Source organism: Malurus melanocephalus, unplaced genomic scaffold (assembly GCF_030028575.1).
Source record: "Malurus melanocephalus ecotype Western Australia unplaced genomic scaffold, MMel_1.1 scaffold_24, whole genome shotgun sequence".
NCBI classification, from domain to species: domain Eukaryota; kingdom Metazoa; phylum Chordata; class Aves; order Passeriformes; family Maluridae; genus Malurus; species Malurus melanocephalus.
Genome location: NW_026623256.1, coordinates 1,115,698 through 1,141,292, shown reverse-complemented (window position 1 = coordinate 1,141,292; position 25,595 = coordinate 1,115,698). Strand labels below are relative to the sequence as shown.

The 25,595-nt window shown below is 53.8% G+C and overlaps 1 protein-coding gene across 2 annotated transcripts in view; it reads right to left on the bottom strand.

Moving 5' to 3' along the window:
- The window catches only part of PLXNA1 (plexin A1), a 113,691-nt gene that overhangs the window by 60,737 nt on the left and 27,359 nt on the right, over nt 1-25,595 (bottom strand). For both annotated transcript variants that reach the window (XM_057390265.1, XM_057390264.1), the window contains exons 4-6: nt 3,475-3,615; nt 1,350-1,450; nt 774-897 (exon numbers count right to left, since the gene is read on the bottom strand). In XM_057390265.1, the coding sequence (XP_057246248.1) occupies nt 774-897; nt 1,350-1,450; nt 3,475-3,615 (366 nt within the window). The remainder of the gene's footprint in view (nt 1-773; nt 898-1,349; nt 1,451-3,474; nt 3,616-25,595) is intronic.

Genomic DNA, 25,595 nt, shown 5'->3' with positions numbered 1-25,595 from the left:
CAYTGACTGGCATAAATTATATTCCCATCCTTAAATCATTATCAGGTGTATCCTCCGCCTGTTCTTTTTCTTTTCTTCTTCTAAATCTGAAGTAAAACTAAGCAGTCTCTGWCTATTTGGTCCTTTATGCATGTGAGAAAAAAAATTATCCCCTTTTCTGTTTCTGGGGCTTTTCTCAACATTCAGTTATTTATTACAAAATCATATTATTGCATATATCCCCAAGCCACAGAACTCCTTGGACAACTTTTTTAGGATTCCTGAGTGCCAGATATCCAGACCTRGCAGTTTATTGCTAGTATAGGCTGTTTCTTATTCTCTTTATGGTGCTAATGGCCTGAAAAATACTTCAGGGAAGTCCATCATCCTTTCTGCCTGCACAGAGAGAGAGCAGTGAGTTGTGCATTAAAGTCTCATCCCAAAATATCTGCTGCAGGCTGGAGTCAGAGACAGGCTATTGAACTAGAGGTAGATCACTGGCCTATGAATGGCATTTCTGATGGTGGTGCTGTCATTATGGAGAAATATTTATTGGTCGGTTGTGCCTTTTCTGAATAATCATCAACTGGTTTATTACCTCCATCAATATGAAGCCAATGGCTGGCCCTCATCAATGCCCTGCACTTTCTCTGTTGTGTTTCAGACCTCTCTTCCCCTTTCTCCCTATTTCTCGTACAGTCATCAGTTCTTTTCAATTGCCCTCTYCCCAGCTGCTGCCTCCAGAGGGTCAGGAGGTGGCTGGGGAGGAGTGTGAGYGAGCAGAGGTGTCTTACCGGGACCTCGGACATGGTGACCGAGATGTTCTTGGGCTGCACGGTGAGCTGCACGCACTGCTGCAGCTCGGAGGCGAAGCGCTGGGGCTCGTCCGCGCGCTCACACCGGTCCTTGCGGGAGCAGCTGCAGGGGGAAAGCACCACAGTGAGGAGGAGAATACCCCAGGATCCTGCACAGCTTTGGGCCAGCACCATGGCAAACAGAGCCTCTGGCACGGAAATGGTGCCCAGGTAAGAATCTTGGGTGACCAAAGCCTGTACGGAGCTCTGCTCTCCCCTGACACTTCAGGGGTGTTTTACATTCCRTTTTCCTTACAGGCACAAGAATGCTGAACCCAGGAGCCCATGGGCAGGATGAGCAGGGTCTGGCAGCAGCTTCACCATGCATGAATACTGCTAAGCACAGCCTGGGCACCGCAGGAGGGAATGACAGACCCTTTGAACCATTCCATCCCTCAGCATTTCGGGGCCAAAGTCCAGGAGGGATGCCCCCAGGGGGATCAGCAGTGGGAACAGACACATTTTGTCAGCTGCAGGTCACTAGTGTAACTCCAGGGACAATGGTGCTGTACTCACATGTTGTGCAGGACACACCAGCCGCAGTGGGGGTCCCGGGAGCCCAGGCACAGCTCACAGCTCTCGTACTGCTCGCAGCTCTCCACCGGCACACGCGTCACCTGCAGGGACAGGCACGGAGGGAACGGGCTCAGGCTGCTGCACCCACACCTCGACAGGGCAGAGCCAGAGCCAGAGCCACCAGGAGGCAGGAGAGGCAGCAGGCTGAGCCCCTCGCCATCACCCCCTCCTCTGCCAGGCCCAGGCAGCGCATTTCCAGGCAAGACCTCCACCCCAGAGAGACATTTACTCCAAACAAGCTCCTTCTGTCGTTGCACCTTTGCAGGATTTGGGAACGGGCTGGGCCAGCTCAGCCCCACACCAGCTCTCAGAGCCAGCCAGGCACCCCACAGCTGCAGCARCCCTGCTCCGAAAGGGTTACCAGCCCTTTATTAATTGCTCCTCCACATTTGATTAAAATCCCCTCATTCTCCGAGCCCTTCGAGCTCTGTTACAACTGTTCATTTAATTACTTTCCACCAGCACTCTGATAACACGAAGCATACTAGGGAAGAGAGTGGGCTTTATTAAGGACAGGGGAGGAGAAGAGGGGGGACAGGGAGGGGGTGCAGGGAGGGGTTCCTGCTCGCCTGCCACGAGGAACCAGCAGCACTGAGCAGCTGCCTATGCCTGCCATACTTGTGCCTCAGTTTCCCCACTGCTCGCATGCAGCAGGACTCACCCATTAATTAAAATCTGTAATTTCTCTACTGAAGGCTAAACCCAGGGTGYTCTCCCTCCTCACAGCCCAGCAGGTCACAGGTTCAGCATGACGTCTGCATGGCTGGGATACAAAGGCCAGCCCTTCAGGGTGCATACCGGTGAGGACACCTGTAATGCTCCCATYTGTCTGTCCCTGACATTGCTTCAGGCAGGTGGTGGCAGGGGGAACCCTCCAGGCAGACCCTGCACAGGCAAGTGTCAGGTCCCAGCAGCTGTGGTGGTCCCTGGAGGAGATCCCCAGTCACAGTCAGTGAAACTGCACCCCTTGGCACCCCCTTCTCTGACACCTCCCTCGCACAGGGGAGGCTTAGCTGAGCAAGCTCTGGGACACGAAAAGAGCCAGGGACAGAAACACAGCCAGGATAGCTGCATGGACGAGCCCAAATGCAGTTTCTGCCCCACCTGGGAAGCCATATGTTTTCTGCAGCAGAGCAGAAACCAGAAATAYCCAGTGGAAGGAATGGGGAAAGGGCTCTGCTGTCCCCACAAGRCTGTCTAGACAAACCCACAGCCCTGCTCCAGCGTCCTTCCCCTTCCCAAGCCCTCGGGCTGGTGGCCAGGAGACTGTTAGGCTCCAGCTCTGCTGGCAGTCCCCCTCACACACACACTCCTCTGGCTGGGCAGAGAGCAGAGGTGATGTGAGACACAGGTAGACCACATCCCAGCACAGCCACCCAGTGTCACCCACCAGACATGGCATGCTGACAACAGACCCAGGAAAGTGTCACCACCATGACATGAACCTGCTTCACTCCCTCCAATTCAGCCCATGGACAGAATTTGCACCAGCAGCCCTCCCTCAGGTCATGGATCAATCAAATGCTCACAAAAACAACCAAAACTTCCTATCATGAGCCCAGATTGTGCTGCCAGGATGGGTCTGTAGYTCCTGTTAGCTCAGCACAAGCAGAGGCAGGGACCAAGGGGTGCACACCAGGAGCCTGGGGCTGCACAAGCCCTGTGTCCCCTCTGCCCTCTCATGCAAAAGCAACTGCTCCAGAGGACAAAAAGCTGTTTAGAGCAAGGAGCTCCCGCTGACCTGCAAAACCCTTGCTCAGGAGGGGACAGCCAAAACAGGGAGGAGGTTTATGGCCAGCCACTCACAGCAAGGAAGGGTCAGGAAGTCCTTAGTCCCCAGGGACCATGGGAATTTCAAGCAGCTGCTGCTAACAATTAAAGCCTCGGGACAGTGTTTCTGCAGAGGAGCAGGGAGGAGCTGCCCCAGGGTCCCTAGGCAGCTCCAAGCCCAGGAAGCAAAGGGCAGACCCCACCAGGGAGCTGCCCAAAAGGCTTCCCAGCACATGGGACTGCAGGCTGGGGCTGCAGTCAGGAGAGCAGAGGGGCTGCTGACCCCTCCCCTTACCTGTTTCTCAGTCATGGCATAGATGTGCTGACGGTCAGGGCTCAGCACCAGGTCTCGCAGGATGGAGCTGCCTTCGTGGGCCACAACATTCTCATACTGCAGGGCTTGATGCTTCCTCTCAGCTGTCAAGTCCACCAGAATCTGTGGGGAGAGCAAGGGGGGATGAGCACGATCCCTCACACACCTCAGCCCCCACCCAGGATGTGGGATGTGGGTGCCCCTTTAGGGACACCACCATCCATCCCACACCAGTGTGGTCACTCCACAGCCSCTGCAGCCTGGCACAGTACCAGCTGCTCTGCAAGCCCTTTCCAGAAGACCAAACTGCAATGCCTCCTTCACGCTACTACAATTGTCTGCTGCATTTGCACCRCATTCATGCTGATGGCATTCATCTCTCTCCAGGGAAGGAGGGCACACCMCCRGTTCTCACACTGCACCCCACTCTGKGCTGCTGCTCGGCCCCAAAGCCCCTCCAATTCTGCATGGAGCAGAGGAGCCCCCAGCTTGCAGCAAAGCACCAAACCCCGTCTCGCCCTAGCAGCGCCGAGAGCAGCACACACATTGCCCCGCTGCAAGCCCTGCCAGGCAGCACTCCCGGGCTCCCGGCAGCCCATCCATCACAGGAAACACTTAGACTCGTGACCGGGGAAGTCAAGAGGGTCTCAAGGAAGTTGGAGGTCAACAGAGGTTCAGAAAGCGCCTTTGTTCCCCGAGCAGGAACACGGCGAAGGCTTTAATCTCCTCATGGCTCGCAATTACGTTAAAGCTCTTCCTAAGCACGCCGGCTCCTGCCTGTCCCGGTGATCGGCACATCAGGAGCACCGTGGGGCTGGAGACACCCCACAGGGCTGAACTCAGCTCTGCCACACAGCACAGCCTGACTGACACCTCCCCGAGACACCTCCTGCTCAGGCCATCGCTTGTGATACCCCAGCATTTGGGCTGTCCCCTGGCACAGGACAGCCTCAAGGGGGACATTGCCACAGAAATGGCTCAGGGGGTGGGATGGGATGGGATGGGATGGGATGGGATGGGATGGGATGGGATGGGATGGGATGGGATGGGGTGGGATCCACACCAGAAGCACATTCTGTAAAAATCCCAGCCATAGGCAGCGAAGCACCGTGCCCAGTGAAATGGAACAAACTCTGCCTGGGATCAGCTCCTCACTGGTGCTGGCACACACAGGACCTGGTCCAGCAACCCCATCTGCAGGACTCAGGATCACAGCACAGGGGCAAATYAGGTGCTTTGAAGCACTCCCCAAATGCAACCCAGAGCCCTGCCCCCATCATCACACCCACTCCCACCCCTTGTGCCCCCACAGCAGCCCCAGCATCCCGGCCACCTCGTCCCCTCCTGCCATAAATTGCCRCCGGCATTTGCAGTTCCCAATCAGGAGGATACGGGCCAGGAAAGCAGGATCCCGGTGTGCAGCTGATTAGCATGGAAATGTATGCGACTCACAAACAAACCGGGGCCCGTTTAATTAGAGCGGCGCCTTTGATTCACTGCCAGCCTCCTGCATGCACCAGCCCTGGATTATTTTTAGGCAGTTTTACAAAACAAATGTATTTAATTAAGAAAGAGACCCCTGAGCAACCAGAGAGAGATGAGTCCTGCATAGCAGTGAGCAAAGGGGCTGCCCTCTCCCCAGGGATGTGGCAACTGGGCTTGCAGGGCCAGGCTAACTCTTGGGAGCTCATGGCACAGCCAAAAAGCTCCTGTACATCCCACCACAGGCCTAACCTGTGGTCCTGTTACTGATCCACCTTCCAGCACCCTTTGCTACACCCCTACAAAGACTCTGCTCCCCATCAGCCCCACACTTAGCGCCACTGAGTCCCAGAGGTACCTCAAGCCTCTGCCCAGGGTATCTGCCCATGTCCAGGACCATCTTTGCTCCTACTCCAAATGTCATAGGAGGTCAAGCCCCAGACACCTGTAGTAAAGGGCCACATGGACCCCCTGTTCCTGGCTCAGGGGTACCCAGCATCACCCCTAGAGCACAACCCTGCCACCCCACACCTCCTCACAGGTCATTCCCCTCCCAGCTCTCAGCTTCTCCCCTACGAAGWGCTGCCCAAGCCAGCTCTCTGGACAAGGGCAATGGGGCACCCCTTCCACTTCCCAGCAAGGCACCATCTCCCCACCTTGCTGTGGCAAAGTGACAAACGCACCTTTCCAACCCTTTTACGGGCTGCAGTTGCGGCACAGAATAATCGATACAGTTTTACCCTGGTTCTAAAATAGATCTATGGCTGGATGGCGCGCTGGCAGTAATTTTTAACTAGCGGGGTAATTTCCCCATTACATTATTGCACTGTGCAGTGCTGGGAAAGAGAAAGAGATGTATTAAAAAAACAACAGACATGAAGCACTTCCAGTTAATTTGAGGCTCCAAGAAGAGCCTAAAAATACTCTCGGTAGTCAAASAGGGCTGGAACCCAGCCTGACACACGTCAGGATGTTCTGGTGGGGCCACGCACACACAGGAACCCTTCTCTGCGGCACCTCTCCCCCCATTAAGGATAATCTGTAGGTGTGTTTGGGATTCAGGAAAATCAAATTTTTAAGACCTGGTAATCAAGGTTTTCTGGTTGGCCAAAGTGCAGGGCACACAGGGAGATTCTGAGTTAGCTCATGATAGGAAAACACATCCTGACACTCTTCTCCAGTATGAGGAGACCATAGAACCACAGGAAGGTTTGGGTGGAAGAAAACTAACAGATCATCTAGTTCTGACATGTCTGTTTCAGCTCCCTGGTTCCATTACACCAGGCTGCTCAAAGGCCCATCCAACATGGCTTGAACACCCTGGGGATGGGGCACCCACAGCTTCTGTGAGCAGCCTGTGTGAGCAGAGAAATCCCAGACCCYTCCCACAGGACCCAACTGCCTACAGCACCCACAGCTGTAGGTGAGGAACCCAGCACCAGGCCTTTCGAGCAGGATTAGCCCAACATGAACCTACCATCCTGGCTCGCAGCATGAGGATGGGCTGTTTGGACTATAGCACAGTGGAGCAGCACAAGGAATGCACAAACACACCAAGGGACCATTTTCCTCCTCCTTCCTGTACCCTCAGGGTAGCTGGGAGTAGGGAAGGGGGGAGAGGATGCAGTTTAATCAGAGCAGACCCCCTCAGAAACACACTCCTTCCTGCCCACCCTGCCTGCCTTCCCACCCAGGGGAAAAGGCATTTACCATAAATAAATAAATAAATAAATAAACACATTAACCTTTCTCCTCATCCTGACGCTGATATAATTACCCAATACTAATAATTACTCACACTAATTTCTTGCTCAGGATTCCTGCCCTCGCTCCTGCCTGCCTCGGGCTGGCTTCAGGCAGCAGCTCGGCGGTGCTGCCTCCTCCCAGGAGCTGCAGGAGCCCCAAGGGGCAACCAGCTCCTGGGGCTGTACAGAGGCACAGGAGCAGGAGTGAGGGGTGGCTGGGAGGGCTGCTGCCTTGTTAAGTACATGGGGAAAACCAGAGRCATGAAATTATCAGCTCCCTGCTTGAGTGAATCGTCTCAAAGCAAGCCCAGGGGCTGCTCTGCCAGAAACCCACATGCCCACCCTCCCCACTCAAACAAGGAGCCCACCCCGTGAGGCCAGCACCCAGCACAGCTTCACTCTGAAAGGGAAGCGTTTAAGATGTGCACTCCCAGAAGATGAGAACCCTGACAAAGGGAGAATGAGGGAAAGGATGGGGTGCGACTCTCCAACCCTTGGGGATCCCAGMGTAGTGAGTGACTGCACACAGCACATCCCAGCTGGGCATATGCAAAATCCTCTCCCCACAGACGCAGAGGGGGTTCCTGGGGATGGCTTTGTCTTGACTGGAGAAAGGAGCTGCCATCCCATATAAGGCTCTGGAGGAGGCGAGGACAATCATCTTGCTAAAAACCAGCTCCTTCCATATCAGCATGCTTCTGCCCTGGGCAAGGTGTTCAGTTTTCTCCAGGTGAGGAGGCACCTCCCCACTGTCATAACCACCRTCCCACTGCCCATCAGCAACCACCAGGAGGAAAATCTCCCAACATCCTTACAGCACCAGCAATGGGCACGAGGTAGAGAGGAGCACTTCCCGTGCTCCCGGGGCTGGCTTTTGGAAAGACAGGCAATGAGAGGAATGCAGGGCAGCAGCCATGACCTGGCACCCACCCAGCGCTGGCAGTGGGTCCAGAGGCGGGCGGCAGCGGAGGACAGGGCTTTACAGCTCATCGGGGCCAGGGACACCAGGTGGAGAGGGAGGAAGCACAGCCGGAGAGGGAAGGCAGCTGCAGACATGCCAAGGCTGCTTTTGGATTTAGCACGTGCCAGCAGAGATCTGTCTGGGGTCTGGGGGGTGTTTGGGTGGGCCACTGGCTCCTCACAGGACCAAAACCACATCTCAAGACGACACACTCGCAGGGGACACCCCACAAGCCCAGCACCGGTTAGAGGGGGCTCCTCACTSCCGCACAGCCGCTCCTCCCGCGGGCTCTCCCACCCCAGCCTTACATCTCCCCACCTCCAGGCTCTCCAGCCTCCAGCCCGGGTCCCAAGCGGTCCCCCGCAGACCCCTCCTCCGGGCAGGAGAAGTGCTCAGCCAGGCTTTGTACTCTTATCTGTGCAGGGCTGTGATTAATTCGCAGCGGCTGGCAGCAGCTACAAGAGGAGGGCGCTTTTGCCCGCCTGCCACACTTCAAAGGCAGGGACTTATCTGCCTGAAACACACTCGGCAGCCTTTTCACGGGGACCCTTTCCAGTTCCACGGGGCTCGCACGGTGCTGACGGGCAGCGCCAAAGAAAGGCTTATTTATGGGAGTGCATTTCAAAGGCTCCCCTCTTCCCTCTCGACACGCGCTGGAGGAAGCAGAGAGTTCCCCAGCACCAGGGATGTCCATCGGGGACACAGGCTGAGCAGGCAGGGACAAGACCAGGCTRTGGAGAGAGGATGCTGGAAAGAGGTCCCTGCCCCACCTGTGCCCATGTCCTGGTTCCCTCCTGCCCTGTCATCTTACCAGAGAGCAGCTCTGCAGCACATCCCTGAGTGGGGAGGGGGAAGATGCTTTGACACGGGTGGAGGGCAGAGTCCAGCCCCAGACTGAAACCTTCCCCACAGGCCACTGGTGCTCACAGCTCGGGCACCATGGAAGCCCCAGGCTCCCACACCCAAAGCAGCAGGTGTACACATCCCCTCCCTGAGAGCGGGGCCATGCAACACCCCCAGCATTCTGCTGTGATTTTGGCACCTTCCACCCAAAAGGCACAGGACCAGGCAGAGAGGAGAGGGTCCTGGCAGAGCTGCCCCCCTCCCAAGCCATGGGCCACCTCCCAGAGACAACAGGAGGCCTGTGCAGCCTGGCCACCCCGGGGCAGAGGTGACAACTGCTGCATAGTGTCACACAACACCACRCTGACAAGAGTACAGCTGGAAAAGGCACATCCCGTGTCCAGCCCGGGGGGCTGCTGGGGAATGGAATTGCCTTGGGGTGTCAGCCTGCACAGCCTCTCCCRGCACACGGCCTGGGCTCACCCCAAGGCAGCAAGGCAGTGCAGACAGGGACACCAGCTGCCCCTCCACATGCCTTTCCCCAGGACCAGCAGCTGCCACGCACACACCCCTCTCCGGTTTCCAAACGAAGGGAAAGGGTTTAAATGAAATTCCTGGATCAGCTGCTCCAAGTAGACACACAATCTTCTTTCCTCCACCCAGAAAGGGGCAGCAAAAGGCAGGGACAGGAGCAGCTGCAGGGCCATGGTATCATCTGTCCCATGGGCACAGCCTTGGGAGCTGGGTGCTGCTGGAGAGGGGGGCACCAGCATGAGCAGGGACGGGAAGGCAGTGGCTCCTGCTCCCTCCCTCAGTATTGCAGCTCACCAAACCTCAGTGTCCAGGGTGCTGAGGATTCACCTCTGGTTTTGTTCAGATAACCAGGAAATCACCATCAGGAGTTCCTCAGCCACACTGCACCAGGGCTCACRCTCTGGCTGCTCTGTGCACAGCTTTGGGGACACACCTCACAAGAGCTCGCCAGGGACCGAGGGCAGGATGGGCCCCACAGAAACATCCCAGCTATGCAGGGAGGCTGGCAGCCAGCACCCTGGCTCCCACCCTGCCGGCCATCCCGCCAGCTGCCAGTGCAGGAATGTCCCAGGATCAGACACCTCCGGGTGCAGGAATGTCCCAGGATCAGACACCTCCCACCAGCTGGACAGGCAGCTGCAGGCTGCTCCACCCTGGCAGAGCTGGGTCCTGTCCTCCCGGCCTCCTCTGCAGGAGAAGGTTTCACTGGCTGCTCACACAGGGCTGGGATGCTCCTGCCTCACCACCAGCCTGCCGAGGAGCAAGGTGAGCTGCCCGATTCCACTCAGTRAAACCCATTCCCTTGATAAAAATGAGTGCAAGCCAGGCTTTTGTCCTGTGCCCAACATCACCCTGCACTGGAGAATATTAGGACTTTAATCATATCGGTACCATGAAGCAAAAAAGAAGGAGATACTTAATCTAGATCAATGCTCCAATGCTCAGCTACAAATCCAGCAGATGCGACACGGGTTTGCCCAGCTGCTTTTGAAGCACGTGTGACTGCCAGTGTGCCATCCCAGGCAGGATCCTGAGGACAGATGCACTCACTGCACCTCTCTGGGATGTGGGTGAAGGCACTGGGGTTTGCCATAGGAAAGAGAAGAGAGAGGAAGGCAGGGCGGCAACTCTGCCCAGCAGGCCCCCAAAACATGGTAACACCATCCCSAAAACTTTTCAACCACCTTTTTCTTTCATTTAAACTCATTTCCATCTTTTCCTGCTGTTCAGCCACCCACACAAGCGGCGCTCCACCATGCTAAGCAGGCTCAGCAGAGCCAGTTACACCAGCACCAGCCCATGTGGCACAGCACAGGACTGACCAGCTCCTCACCCACCATCTGCAAACCTTCCCAAAATCTYTCCTACCAGGTCTGCCAGCATTGCTCCATCAGCAGGACAGGTAGTACAGCCTAACACAMTGTTGCAGCAATTTTGACAGAATTAAGACACTGTCAAAAAAATCCTTCCCATCTTTCTGTACCAAAACTGAACTGCTGGAAAGAGAGAGCGAGTGCCAGGGTAATGCACAGGAGAAGAACCTTTGACAGAGTCAAATCGGGTGCAGGAGGGACTGATGGATAATACGAATTGCCAGGAGGAATTAGACACACCCCCTCACTGAGAGGCACACAATGTGGGATGGATTAAGGCAGTTGCTCCACTTCCATCCCAAATAAAGCCCCAGGTCCCACCCCTGTCCCACCCCTGTCCCCCCCAGCCCCATGGCAGCTCCGGCAGTTTCGAGCCATTGATTCCTCAGCTTTGCCCTTCAAAACCCTCTTGGCTCAGAGCCCAGTTCATATCGTCTAGTCACTCAGGAGCAAAATATCTCTATTGTTATTGCAATTATTTCCCAATCAGCATCRCTCAGGGCTGAGGCAGTCAGAGGGGGCCCCCAACAAGCAAATCAATGGGGCTGCCAGGGACGGAGAGGGAGGCGCTTGAGTGGCACAAGGGAAGGGGGCTGGGGACCCCAGAGACCCCTCCATGTGATGCCATGGCCTGGCAAGGTGGCAGTCCTCGGTCTTTGCTGACCCTCAGCCAAGCAACAGCGATGCAATTTAACCTCTGTGCRCAGCCACCGACCCTGCACGATCCGCAAGGGCTCTGCCTCCGAGGCAAAGAGAACTGTCAGGAATCCCAGGCTGTCCCTGGGGGCAGCACGGCAGCTGCCAGGGCATCAATTCCCTGGGGACGGAACGGCAGAGCGGCTCAAAACCAAAACTGTACCTCCAGCAGCACAGTGCCTGTGCCCATCCCAGCATGAACATCCCGTGAAACGGCAGCACCACAGCCCACCATGGAAATGTCCCTCTCGAGGGATGGGAGCACAGGCRKGTAAGACAGTCCTGCTTTCCCTCCTTGGGAAGAGAGGAGGGAGCTGTGGAGGTAGGAAAGCCTAGTAAAGGATGCAGAAGGAATTTTAGCCTTGCAAAATGGAAAGTAAGGGCAGGAAGAGAACAAAGCAAAATGCAACAGGGATCTCCTCTGTGCATCCCATGTTCTTCTCCATGTAAAAATAAAGCCCTGGGTGACGGCAGTGAAGGGCAGAGCACATCACAGAAATAGTGGATTTTTTTTTCTCCAGTTCATTAATTACTGTAGGCATCCCAGGAGTCCCAGCAGGCCCCAGGCATGAAAGGCATGAATGAAGCCATGGCAATGTGTCACCCTCCCAGCTCCCACAGGACTCACACTGCACGTGACCAGCCTGGGGCGAGTTAATACCTAAACTTTCCATAGAAGGCCCTGGGGAGAAAGCTTTCACCTGAAGGACTCAATATGGAGTTTTCAAGACAAAAGACATCTCTTCCACTGCCAAGGCATTGGTTCCTCCAAAGAGATCATCAGCCAAACCCTTGGCTACTGGTCTTCCTCAACACACAGCCCATCACAGCAAGCAGAGCAAACCCARARMCACCATCCCCAGCTTCTCCATAGCYTAGAAATTKATATTTATTCTGCAAATCCAAAGCATCACTTATTTACCTCTGCTCAGCTCAACAGGGCAGCATAAACCTCCTTTCCTGAGCTTCTGCCCAGAAATGCAACCAGACCAAGATAATCCCAACACAAATGTTAAAGGCTTGTCCCACCACCCTCACCCTCCTTTGTCCACTTGGGACATTGAGCAGTGGTCAGGGAAAGTCTCTGCCTATGGCCAGGGGTTCTCTGCTGCCTGAGAGCAGGGATGKGGACCGGTCCCTTTCCAGGGAAAAAGGCAGGGAGGGGGTGGCAGGCCTTTGGCAGGGACATGTCAGGGAGGAAGTATGAGCTCCCGGGGCTGCAGCACAGCTGGAGATCAGCTGGATCCCTCCTCCCTTCTCGGCTCCAGGAAAATAGCTGTTTCCTTCCTGGTCCCTAAACAACACAGCAGTGAGAGAGGAGCTGCCTGAGGACCGGGCAGGGGCTGCTGGCCTTGCAAACAGAGGAGCCAGKGGCAGGAAAAGCCCACAAAGCAGAGGCTGTGCAGGGACACACCCCAAGAGGGGGAACTGTTTAGGATCCCCTGGTCAGGTCCCYGCCCAGCAGCCCCGCACACAGATTCAGCACCAGTCAAGCCCTGTTTCAATAGGGCTGCCTCTGTAGGATGGCTYGTGTCTGCTTTCACCCCTCCATCAGTCTCTGACACCTCCTGCACCCCCAGTCAGCTCCCCACTCATTCAGCTCCAGCCACACAAGTGCAGCAGTCACTATTTCCACAGCATGAGAGCCAAAAGCCATTTCCTGCAGCAAGGTGGCTGTAACAGAACAAATCCACCGCCCATTCACCTCCACACAGGGACAAGGACAACACCGACGGCATGGCGGGTTCAGCTTCACCCGTTTAACACCAGCTTTGATCCCTTCCTACCCATCAGCCCTCTTTTTACTGCAGCTCTGGGCTGTCCTGGTGTTTTATCTCCGTGGACAAATCACACCAGACTGCCCAGGAGAAGCTGATAAGCAATAAACAATCAGGGTCTAAATATTGCAGGGCACAGTGTCATTAAATATTAAGGGCCAGCACAGGCAGCAGGTCTGGGCCTGCAGAATCTCTTATGGRTTCAATGACAAAATCACACAAAATCACACATAACAGGATRGACTTCATGGGAATGCAACYCATGGCATCAGGAGAAGGCAGAAAKTTACAGCCACACTTTTTTTTTTAACCTTTTCTCATCAACAGCTCCACTATCAGCAYRYCACAATCAAAACTCCAGGTYCTGCCTTTCCTCACAAAACAGTCCMTGCTCCAAACACAAACACCTTCAAGATTAGAGAAGAAATCCTCCAACATTCCATGGCCAGTGATCCTGGTGATAACAGCCAGCTAAGCCTGGCTTCACACTGAGCACACCAGAGTGCCTGCAAATATTTTGCCTGTAATAGACTTAGACCCTCTCACTCACTCCAGCATGAGCTTTTGATGTRTTTGCTAAATTCTCTGATCTTCCCTTCTTGCTCACATTTTAAAATTTCATTCCTATACTCCAAGCTTTTGCCCCCCACTAGAGCATTTCCAACCCAGAGAGCTACATCCCTGCCTACATCAGATCCTTCTCCATGTCTCCAAAAAAGCTAGGGAAAAGCCATGGGGCCGTGGCTCCCCACCACGCTGAACTCATTGCGAAGAAAACCCCATGTCTGCAGGGGGCTCCCTGCTCAAAACAGGATGGAAATTAGGCCCTTCAGTCTGTGCATCRGAGCAATTTCAAAGGAGAGACTGAGAAGATTTAAATATAGAGATTGCTTTCCCTGAGGATGCTCAAGATATTTAAGAGCTCAGGTTTTACACAGCATGGATTTCCTTTGGCACTGATGCAGAACTCCCTGCCCTGCTTCTGCAGGCAGCAATCCCTTCTGCAGACTCTCAGGGAGGTCCCGTTGGCCAACACAGAGCCCTTCACCGACCACAGGGCTCACCCAGRGAGGTAAAGTGGGGTGCAGAGAGGCTGGAGCCCACCCTGAGCTTTCAGGTACAATAGCACCTGGCCACAAATCGTYGTGAGTTCGGCTCTTGCAGGTCCATGCAATGGGAAACAAAAAGCCTAGCTATCTCCTTAAAGAATTCCTCCTGGGAATGCAGGGCTGCCCTCTCAAAGCCTGGCTCTTGTTAAGACCAGGCCAGGCCACACACCACATCCAAAACCAAGTTCTCAGGAGAACTTAAGGAACACCTACCACGCACTCCAGCATTCCCACCACTTCTAGGGGACCTCAAGCAGAGCTGCTTGAGTCCTTGGCAGGACTTGCCAGCACCTTGACCAAGGAGCATTTCCACATGGCCAAGCACAGATGGACCTTCCCAGCCCAGTTCTGGAGGGAATGGAGATGGGGACACACAAACAGCCCCCAAATAAACAGCATTATCCTGAGATGCAAACCTGGCAGGCACCCATCACATTCCTGAATATCTGTAAAGGGAGGCCAAGGGGTGGGAAATGATGTTAATTAAAGTTTTAATTACTGTAACCAAACGAGTAGTATAATTACTTTATTCTCACAGAGACTTCAAACTGATTAAGGACCACGTGCACAATCTTCGGGTTGATGCGGTTTTTAATTAAATGTGCCATCGAAGACGGGAAGGGGGTGGGCAGCACGATGGCTCAGCCCTTCCTGCAGCTCCAGGGACCTCGTGTGAGGAGGGAGCCCAGGCTGGCAGGGACACGTGGGTCAGCAGCACCAGGCAGTGCCAAAGGCAGCTTCTCGGGGAACACTGAAACTGGCAGGGTGCACACCAGTGTCTTGAAGGAACAAGAACTCCTCTCTACCCATCAGCCCTCAGCTTCACATTCCCCCAAAACATCTACCTTTCCAAACATTTYCAAAACAGCCCCACATGGGCACTGAAAATATTAATAAACTGGTGCTGCCAACTGGAGGGAATGATTAAAAAACAATTTTGCAAAGGTATCCTTTTCAAATAATAATAATACTAAAAGACAAAGCAGTAGAAATTAAATTCCCAGTCCCCTACCTCAAATAAATAGTATCAGAATTTGAAATGAGACATAATTACCCCAGCAAGGTTAAAGCCGCTAATGCACACGGAATACAGAATCACCATCCATCATAATCATATCTCATATCACAGCCATTATTTATAATTAGGACACACAGTTTAAAAAACACATAAAGACGCCCATGCAATGCAGTAATTCTTCTGTTATTGCTCCTGGAGGGCCAATCCTGCTCCGATTTGTGGAGTCCAGGATCAGGCAAAAGTAATTCCCTGAAAGTCATTCCCAAAAAGCTCTTCTTTGGGAAGGGGAACCCACCTCAGCCCATTCGCAAGCCATGCTGGGCACAGGCAGGCTGCACTGGGTCCCCTCCCAGTCACCCCAAACCCAAGCTGGCTCACAAGGCACCCAGACATGAATTTACAATTTTTTCCCCAAATGTAAGTGCAGGAAGAGTGGAGCTGAGCAGCCAGCAGAGCCACAGCYTGGCTCAGTGAGGCAGAGACATACMAGCAATGACTGGCCTGGTGGGCTTAGCCTGGGTTTTCTCCTCTGCTGGCTGGTTGCCTTTTTTTTTTTTACCTATTCTCAAAACCACAGAACGAGTTACAGCAAAAGCCAGGAAAACCAAGAGCTAACCCCAGAGCTGCTGAAAGCTGCCCTCCTTTGAAGCACAAGCTTTGCAGTCTGCCCCCGTGCCCCAGTGAAATATTAACAAGCTTCCGGCGAAGCAGGAGGAAATTACGCTTAATATATTCTGGGGAAGTCCGCAGACAGCAGTGCCTGAGCAGCAGAGCCTGGCTCTAGAGGGACCTGCCTCCAAATCCCCTCTCCTGCCAGCCACAAGCAGCAGCAGCCAGGCTRCAGCCCTGCAGGGATGTGCAGCAGCTCCACCGCACACACAGGGGCTGAGCAAAGCCCTTGCACTGAAAAGCACAAACCCCTGGACGTGGTAGGGTTCAAAGCTGGATCTGAGCCCCAGGAGCCTGGGAGAAGAGGATTTACACCTTTGATGATGAAGCAAAAAGCAACAGTGGTTGGAGAAGGTGTCCTGGGGACATAGGGTCGTGATGGCAGAGGTGATAGCAATAGCCAAGGGATGACACCACAAAAAGGAAAGACACATGAACACACGTGTGTAAATCTAAGCTACAGTGCTTTCATAGATGAAAGAGCAAGCTGGGATGAGGACAGGGAAGAGCTGAGACACAAATCCCCTGCTCAAGCAGCCCCAAGAAGGCGCTCAGCCCTCAGCAGCCCAAGGGGAACAGCCAAAGCCGGCTCGCCCCACTAGTCTCATGACTCTTACTCACAGCAGAGCTGCACTTTCTCAGAAGTTTCCTTAAGCTGTAAAATAAGAAAAAAATAAAAAGGAAAGAAAAAAAAAAGCCAGCTTGCAGATGCACATACAAATACACAATCCCCAGAACCCAGGAAACACTTTTCTAACAAAAGTTGCAATAAAGAGGGCAAAACCTCAGCCAAATTTTCAGTCCAGGCCCCGGTACGGAGGGTTCTGTGTTCTTGCAGGACGAGAGGATAACAGGCRCAGGGAGTAGTTGAAGGGAGGGCACAGCCAGAATGAAGGGCTCTGTGCAGAGCAGCACTGCCCTACTGCCACCATAAAATGGGGGCAATAAGTCTTTTTGGGATTCACCCACCTGGCCATCAGCTCTCTGGGGCAGGCTGTCTCCTTGCATGGTGAGGACCAGCCTATGCACCTCATCATGAGGAGGGCTCTGACCTCCAGGGCTGCACTCAGGAGATATAGGGGATCCCTTGGGCCTGTCCTGAGCATTTTCCAGCTCCTCCTCTATTTCAGACAGCCAGTGCATCACCCAGCATGCCCAGGACCTGCAGGCTTGCAGGAAACAGTCAGTTTGGGGAAGACCACTTTGGGAATGCCAGAGAGGGGATACTCCCCACAAGACTATGGAGGAGGAATACTGCAAAGTCAAAGGGGAGTGGGTCATCCCCCTTGCAGCCAGTGCTTCCCCAAGCCCTGAAATGGTCATGAGCACCCCACTGGGTTCTGTCTGACATCCTTCAACTATCTCAGTCCGACAGCGCACACCAGAAGGACTTTTAATATCAGTGGAGGCTGAGTTTACCGCAAGCAAAAGAAGCAGAGAGAGAAGGAGGTACTTCTCAGACTTGGGCAGAGGATCAGTATTTGCCCTTCCAAGTGCTGAAAACTAATCCCCCCTTCCCCCTTTTTATCCCATTGAAAACTTGACAGAACCTCCTAGCGCTTTGCAGTTGAAATTGGCAGGTCTTAAATTAATTGACTGCAATTTTACACAACAACATGTTTAGCTGCGAGCTGGCCCGCGGCCCGCTTGGCTCGCCACCGCTCCCCAGACACTTTTCAAGCAACCTCCAAAACTTCATAACACATCGAAGGCGAGGCGAGCAGGCTGCCAACGTGACCCGCTCCCTGCCAAAAGCCAGCCCTGCCTCCCCTCACCCCCACCCCGACCCCGCTCCAGCTCCTCCGGTGTTTCCCCCCACTCTMGTTAATGGCTCGTTAAATTATTCCTGTCATCTCCGAGGATTTTTGCTCCTCCAAACGCCGAGGAGCACGGGGCGGGCTGGGTTACRGGCCCGCTGCTTTACCATGGAAACGGCAGCCATGGGACCAATGCACGCAACAGGAGTGAGAAAAGTCAGGGTGTTTTTTCAAAAAAAATTCAATCCACCCTGACGCATTCCTGTTCTCCTTCTGCTTAATACCCCGAAGGACAAAGCCCAAAGCAAAAATGACAACGCAGTGGAAGGTTTGTAATGTCCCTAATCCAGGACTGAGCACTTGGGGTAATGCAAAAACACACAACTCCAGCACCCAGTAATGAGACAACGCCTGCAAACCTCCCACCCACCCAAAAAAACAGCCATGCTCCTCTTAGGAGAGAGTCTGGCAGGGCACCGTGGCTCACGTGGAGCCTGCCTGCTGCCCAAAATTCAGGGCTGGTCCGGGCTGGAGCGCTCCCAGCCTTCCTGCAGCTCCCGCGAGATGCTCGCTGCCCGGGCCGATCTCCCCAGCGCTGAGTCAGCCCCACTCCAAGCCCAGCCCCGATGTAATCCCGTCCCCAGGGCCGGGCGTCTTTCCAGGCCATGTCCACGACATGAAAGGCGCGCTCCCGCCGCACCGCCGGGCCGAGAGCTGGAGGAGGAACGGGGAGGATCGCTCCGGCTCCGCMGAGCACTTGGGTCGAGCAGCTGATGCTCTGCGAAAGCCAAACTGGGGGTGGGTTGTTTGTGTGATTTCATTGCTTGAGCAAACAGAAACATCCTGTATGTGATTAAGGGCCTTTATGAAAAACACCAGCGCTGAGCCCCACAGCTGGGGCCAAAGGTACGACTGCGGCTGGAAGGCAGCGCGCAGCGGGGCTCGGCTGCTCCGGGACAAGCAGAGCTCGCTGGCAGGTTCACGCAACCACGGCACCTCAGGGATGGTTCAGACCACGCACAGGAACAGAYATCCCCACCAGGAAATCACCTCCCCCATAAAATGTCAGTTTTTCCACCCCAACCCCCCCAAGCTCTAGGGAGCAAGAGGCGCAGCGGGGTTACCGACAGCCCACAAGCCGCAGGCGATGGCGGCTCCGGGAGAGGCAGCCAAGGCTCTAACATCACACTGAAGCTTTAATTCTTTCCTTTATCACCTTCTGCCCGGGGATATCAAAGTACTCCACACATGCCTCAGGACTGCTCCTCCTTTTGGCTGCGGGCATCACCACCCGCAGCTGGCACAGAGGAGAACGGGGTGATGTAAGCCGGAGAAGGAACTGACCACGGTCCATCACCACCCTCCCTTCCCCCAGCCCCGAAAAAGGGAGAACTCCAGCTCCTGCCAAAAACCAGGACTTGCCTGGACTTGTGCAGCCATCACCTCCGCAGCCCCTGCCCTCCGCTCCAGCAGAGCTGCCTCGAGGGAGCCACGCCAGGAAAACACATGCTTTTGTTTAAGGAGCACAGGCTGAGCAGGAAAAAAAGCACTTAAACGTTACACACTCACACACACAAAAAAAAAAAAAAAATTAAAAAAAAATTTGAAGTTTTGTAGTTGTTTCTCTTTGTTTTTGCTGGGAGGCGTTAAAAAAAAGTGTACTTCATCCAAACCATCCTTGAAACATTCTTGACATTTATTACCAGAAACTTTTCCTCCAATTAATTGCTTCTAYACAACTATCATTTTCCTGATGAAAAACAACACCAGAAACTCGCAAGCTATTTAAAAAACGCTTGCACTCTCTGTCTCTGTTTCTCCCTGTTCTCGAGCATAAACAGAATTAGGGAGGTTAGAGGGGTCAAAAACAACAGTTTTGACTCAACAGCCTTGACCAGTGAGAGCTGCTACCCATGGCAGGGACACTGAGAGCAAGACTTGGAGCTCAGTAGATACTGCAAAAATACCTCAGGTCTTCAGGTATGAGGTATCACCTCTGGCTCCAGCTCAGAAATGCACAGTGGGCCAAGTTTCAGCCAAAAAAATCATGTACTTGGAGATATGAGCAGGGTTTCTAGCCAAGGCTTTYACAGCATGGTGGCAAGGATGCTCACATAAGTGTGACAGCACATGGAAGGGGGAACCGAAGCCAAGCAGAGGTGAGARGGGAGTGCTTCCATCCCAGGAGGAGGGCACTGATAGCCACCCAGGTCTTGGGGAGTGCCAGAGCTGTTTGAATGTTCTTTTATCATTTCCATTTCCAAAATAAAGTCCAGTGTCATTTCAGTATTCCAGGTGAGCAGGCAGTGGGCAGAAGGACAATCTCAGCTGCACGTGCTCAGGAAGGCTGAGGCTGCAGAGGACAAGGCAAGTCACGATGCTGGACTCCTCAAAGGGGCACAGAGGAAACCTTCTCCACCTCTCCTCAGGCTGGTAGGATACAGATGCACTCCATCTCTGGGATGAGTGGCTGAAGAGCAGGGGGACACACTCAAGGCAGGCCACACAGCACATCCAGCTGCTTGGGGACCAGAGGCTGTGCCAGCCCTGCCACAGAAATGCAGATGCTGCCACACAACCAAGTCACCACAATTCAAAGAACACCTGCATGTGACACCACATCRTCACATGGTGTGCACTTCATCACCAAGGTGAACCACACTTTCAAGCTCAAGCAAGCACATTTCCCCCTCCCCATTCCCTGCTCCTCCATCCCCATGCTGAAGGCAGCAATTTTTTGCCCTCTTTTAACATGAGAAGCCACTGGAGGAAGAAGCCAAAGCTCACACATCCTGCATGAAGCTGACTCATCCCCCTGGGACAGCCCAGGAATCTCATTCCCAGGTTACGTGCTCCAGCCGCAGGCTCACACTTTCCCACCGGTAMATTCGAGGAGGGAAGGAGAGGCAGGAAGGAAACCCCCAGCTGAGACAGGGAGTKTTTATCTCACCTACTAGAAACACATCTTTAATTTTAAACGTTGAGCGTAAAAACAAGATCCCTTGRGGCTCATAAACATACCAGAAAGAGAGGGAGAGCAACACGGAGTAACCCTGGAGAAATAAACAGAGAATTCAATTTGGGAAGTTTCCATCCTCGCACAGGGTGAGGATCAGCTGGCACTGGCCATAGCGCAAGGTGAAGTTTTCAGGGTTTGGGTCTTTCTAAAGGACTTTGCCTATTTCTCCCATAAACCATCACAAGCACCACCCTCCCCCAGGAAACCAAGGGTGGTGGCAGTCAGCCCAACCAGATCCAGTGTTCCCATCAAGAGGGGCAGAGACTGCTCCCCTCCTTCTGCCAAGAAAGCTGCCAGTACTGGATGCCTCCAGTGTGCCACATCCCGACAGCCCCACCAAGGATGCTGAGCATTTCTGCATGGCTGTCGCCAAGACACCCACTTTCCTTAGTTAATTACAGATGCAGTCACCCTGGCCAAGACACAGACCTATTTTTGGAAACTTTCAAAGAAAAATAAATACATATGTAGAGAGAGAGAGACACACATGCRTGCACACATCAAACTGCATCATGTTTTCCTCCATTAATTTCTTCAGTTGCATTCTCCTCTACAACTACCAATTAATTTTTGACCAATGTTAACAGAAAGCAAAAAGTCAGGGAAATCAGAGAACAACCAGGCACTGACCCAGCCTCCAAGACCAGMAGGATTGCAAACTGCTCTACAGACCTCAAGCTTGCCCATGAGCACCTCTGTTGTGCCCAAAATCCATCCTCAGAAGGATTTAGCAGTCTTTTTCAGTAAATATTTAGTTTTAAGTCCTGGTTGGGAAGTACATCATCATCAGTGACATGAATTTGGTGGAGCTCCGGTTTTGTAGGGGTTGATGCTGGGAGGATACAAGAGGGACWGAAAGGACTGCAGGTGAGAAAAGCTCTGCTGGAGACATGTGGAYACTGTGTCCTTCAAGGTGCGAAACATGAACAGGGGTTCTGGAATGAAGTGACATCCACGTGTCTCCAGCTCCCTCCTCCCTGAGCTCTGCTCAAGAACACCCACACCAAGATCACACGTACATTTAACATCGTCCCTTCACCTGTCACTACTCCAGCTCCCACTCCCACAGCTCCAGACGTCCATCACAGCCAGCAAGAACTGTAAGCTGTYCCTACAAAGGCGAGGAAACCCCTTACCTTGTGAACTGCCAGCCCACGGAGCAGCATTACCAGCACTGAGCCTCCAGCTACAGCAGCACCAGGTTTGCTCTGCGGATGCCAGCACATAATTAAGATCTACAGGGCTCTGTCAATCAAGGGGAGGAAGAAACTGCTGGGAACCCTCTCCTGGGACACAGCAGAAGCCTACACACTGCTGGTGCCAGAATGCCCAAGGGATGCTGGTGGGATGGCACAAATCCAATCTACCCCTGGAGCAAGCAACCAGGCTTCTCCACCCTCCAAACTGCCTCTTCTCATGTGCTTTATGAACTGCAAACCYCGCAAAGCCAAACCTGTGCCCTCCCAGGGCTGCATCGGTCCTAACTCTTGCTCCAAAAGGAACAGCCTCTTAATAGCCCATGGAATATTGCAACCCAGGGTGGCTCTGGAGGGAGGAGCCAGCACTGCATGCATGGGAGATGGGGTGCTACAGGCTTTGAGGCTTCAATCTGGCCCACTAAGGAGGCTGGGGGGCCAAAAGAACCTTTCCAGGGCTCCAAAGGGAGGAAAAGTCCAAGGAAAGCAGAGGCTGCAGAAAATAAGTCCCCTCCTGCTCCAAAACACCCTCATCAACCCTTCCCTTTGGGCCAAACCGCAAGCTTGGTGCAGCAGCAGCAGGGAGCAGCACGGGAAAGCAGCACCACAAGAGCACACACAGCATGGAGGGCAGCAGGACAGCCCCCCTCTTTCACCCTGGAGCACCAGCTTTTCCCAGCCTGTTCCCAAAGAGGGACTGCCCACAAGGGTGGAGCGGCATCCCCRCTACTCCAGAGCCACGCGCAGCCACGCTAGCGCTCAAATTGCTTCATTAAATGTCATCGCATTAAGCCAGTTTCATGAATTTAACATTGTCCCCGGACTATTGTTTGCCTGAAAATTAAATTATGGCAACATTTGTTGTTCCAATGAGTCTGTCTGTCAGGGATGGGGCTGGAGGAGGAGATGCAGGCACAGGAAAGGGGATTCCACTTCAGCAGCGGGGCTTCTGTGGACATGCGGCTGCAGTGAAGATGGACAACACAGCCACAGCTTCCCTCACGGGGGCAGGGGAAGGGAAGAATCAAGCCAACATGTTGTCTCAACAAAAGCCAACCATGCCAGATGTGGAGACATGAGCCAAGATGCCTGGAAAGGGAAACCATCTCTGTTTGGAGCAAATAAAGGCTCTGAGCAGCCCCAGCAGCCACTGGCCAGCACARTAAAGCATCACCCCATATCCCTCAAGGCACCACGGACCCTGGCTACCTCCACACGAGAAGCTCAGGTTGGCAGTCCAGGGCTTTTTGATCTTTCCAAAGATTACAAAGGTTTCCCGCATACAGGAACACTCTGAGAAATTTCTCATTTATTCTTCCTTTTCCCTAGAGCAGCTCCTCTCTGCAGTATCAGAAACAAAGGTGACAACCTTTCGCTTTGTAAAGAAAACCACCAAACGAAGCGGACTATAAATAGCACCCAAAACTGACCTGCATCCCCAGCCAAGGGGAATGAAATGAAGACAAGTGAGCGAACAGCTTCAAGGTCAGAGAGACTTTTTTATTTCCCCTTTGTTCAAGGACTGGTAATTTTTATCCACGCAGGAGAGCAATCCAAAATACATCATTAGGGTTGTAGCTAATAAAAACCACGCTGGCTTTTTTCAGCYGGGTGTTGTTTCCTTTGCCCATACAGGGATTATGGTGGGAGGGAGATGCTTCCCCCAGCACCTGCTCTACCAGCAGGACCCCTCCTTGCATCGCTCTCCTTGCACCCCAGTCATGTCAGATCTGTCCCAGCACAAAGCTACCAACCAGTGCTGCCCTCAAGAGCACAAAGCGTGGACAAATTAAAGCACTATCCCATTATCCTGCCTTTCTCTGCCAGACTGTAGGGATGCTCCCCACTACTTCAGCCCATTCTCCGTCTGCGGAGAGCCGGCTTGTCACACAGCACTGGCTCTCTTCCTTCTCTCCAGCTGCTAAATGGCATTAAAAGAACTAAGCATCCATTAAATAAAACTTTCCCACTTGCTTCCCATGTAGACAATTGCTCTCACTGCCACAGGGAGGTTTCGTGCTGGCAGCTGGTCCGTGGGTACACAAAGAGCAGGGAGGCGCCAGGATCACCTCTGGTATAGCACAGGTCATCCAGGGAAAGCACTGGAGAGAAACAGGGATGTGGTCCCAGGGGTCTACACCCTCACCACCAGCCAGCACCACCCAGCTCCTCTATTCCCATTCCACCCCACAATGCCAACCCCATGGGGCACCTTTCTGCTGCCCTCCCCATCAGTACCAGCCTCTCATTAGCATCCTTTCTGCTCCAGGTCAGAAAAGCCCTTCATTAGCAAGGGCAGGGGGCTAGAAAAGTCCAAACAGCAGCTCTTCCAAGCAGCCTGGGGCTGACACCACCCCCATCTGGACCTGGAGACAAATGACCCCCCCATGTATCAAAGTCTCCGAGATGGATGACAGGATCYAGCAGCCACTAAGGGGCAGATGGAGTCCACATCCTGCATCCCTAAGTGCCATAGCACACCTCCACCTTGCTCTTAATCTATGATGGATTTTCCTCCCAGCCCAGAAGGGAAAAGCAGGGATGTCAGCCCATGGGGATGTCTGACCTTCYCTGCAGTCATTTCTCTACCTGAGGCAGGGCTGGGACAGGCAGAGACCCAGACAACATCAGAGCTGGCTGAGCTCCTGCTAAGCACACATCCTCCTTCCTGCAGCAGGCCAGGGGCTGAGGGCAAATTCCTCAGGCACCATTAAATCTGGGTTAATGGGGCTGCACAAAGGCGAAGCAGGACACCAGCCCTGCCCCTTCAAGCCAAGCATACCGACAGTGCCTGACTTCCAGATGAGCCAAGCCATCCTCCCTTTCCTCGATGCTTTTGGTGGGAGGTAGGGGCCATTCTCCCACCTGAAAAGCCAAAATTAGTCAGTGTTTGTGAAAGTTAGCCGGTGAATAGGCACAATGGCTCTAACAGGAGGGATCCAACAGAGCTGGGCCCTCCCAGCTCATTTCCATCTTAATGGAATGGCTTTTCCCCCTGCCCTTCCCCATGGGGCCACCACAGAGGGCCCCAGCAGGAGGCACAGTCCAAAGCAAGAGTCGTGGTCCCGCTCTTCTCAGCAGAACAGAGGTCACAGACAGGGGCCACAGCCCCGCATTGAGCAGCAGAGAGATGCCGAAGAAAATGCTCAGCAGCTTCACACTTCAGCAACCAAACCAACCTCACCAGCAGAGAGAAAACCCACTGCTCACTGCTGGCACTGCACGCCCCCAGCCAGCCCACACATCCCTTTTCCTAATGCCAGCCCCAAAGACTGTGACACAGACATTTACTGGGGCTCAGCATYCCCACCAACGACCCCAAAGATCGCTCATCAGCCTTGTTCTCCCAGCACTGCAAAGCCATGGCCACCAATGYCTTACGCAGCCCCACAACAACAGCGGCAGGACCAGCACAGCACACAGCCACAAACTCTTGCAAGCTCTTGCTTTTTCCTTTCCCAGCCTAATTTCCACACCACTTCTAGGGTGGCAGCCCCTGCCAGGGCGTAGGGCGGTGATGCTGCCGTGTTTGGCTCACAGAGAGATGTGAGCGATGCTCCAGATGATACAGAGCTCCCATCCAGATACCCAGGATTTCTCGGGGGCTTTGCTGSGGAAAAAAATCCTGCTCCCGACAGCCCAAATAAACCCCAGCCATCTACACTAGCAGAGGCGCTAAGGAGATGCCACAAAGGCACAGACCCGCCAGGTCCTGAGCACACCCTGCAGGGCAGCACCGCCCGGTCCCGAGGGGCGTTTTGCCCTCAAACCCCTTCTCAGGGAGATTACAGCCGTCAGGTTTGCACCGGGCAGCCCCTTTGAAGACACAAGGTCTGGGGGATCCACCTGCRTATCCCTGAGCCATGTCCGGGTTTCCCAAAAGTCACCTTGCCTGACACCGGCAAAGTCCAGCAGCAGCAGCG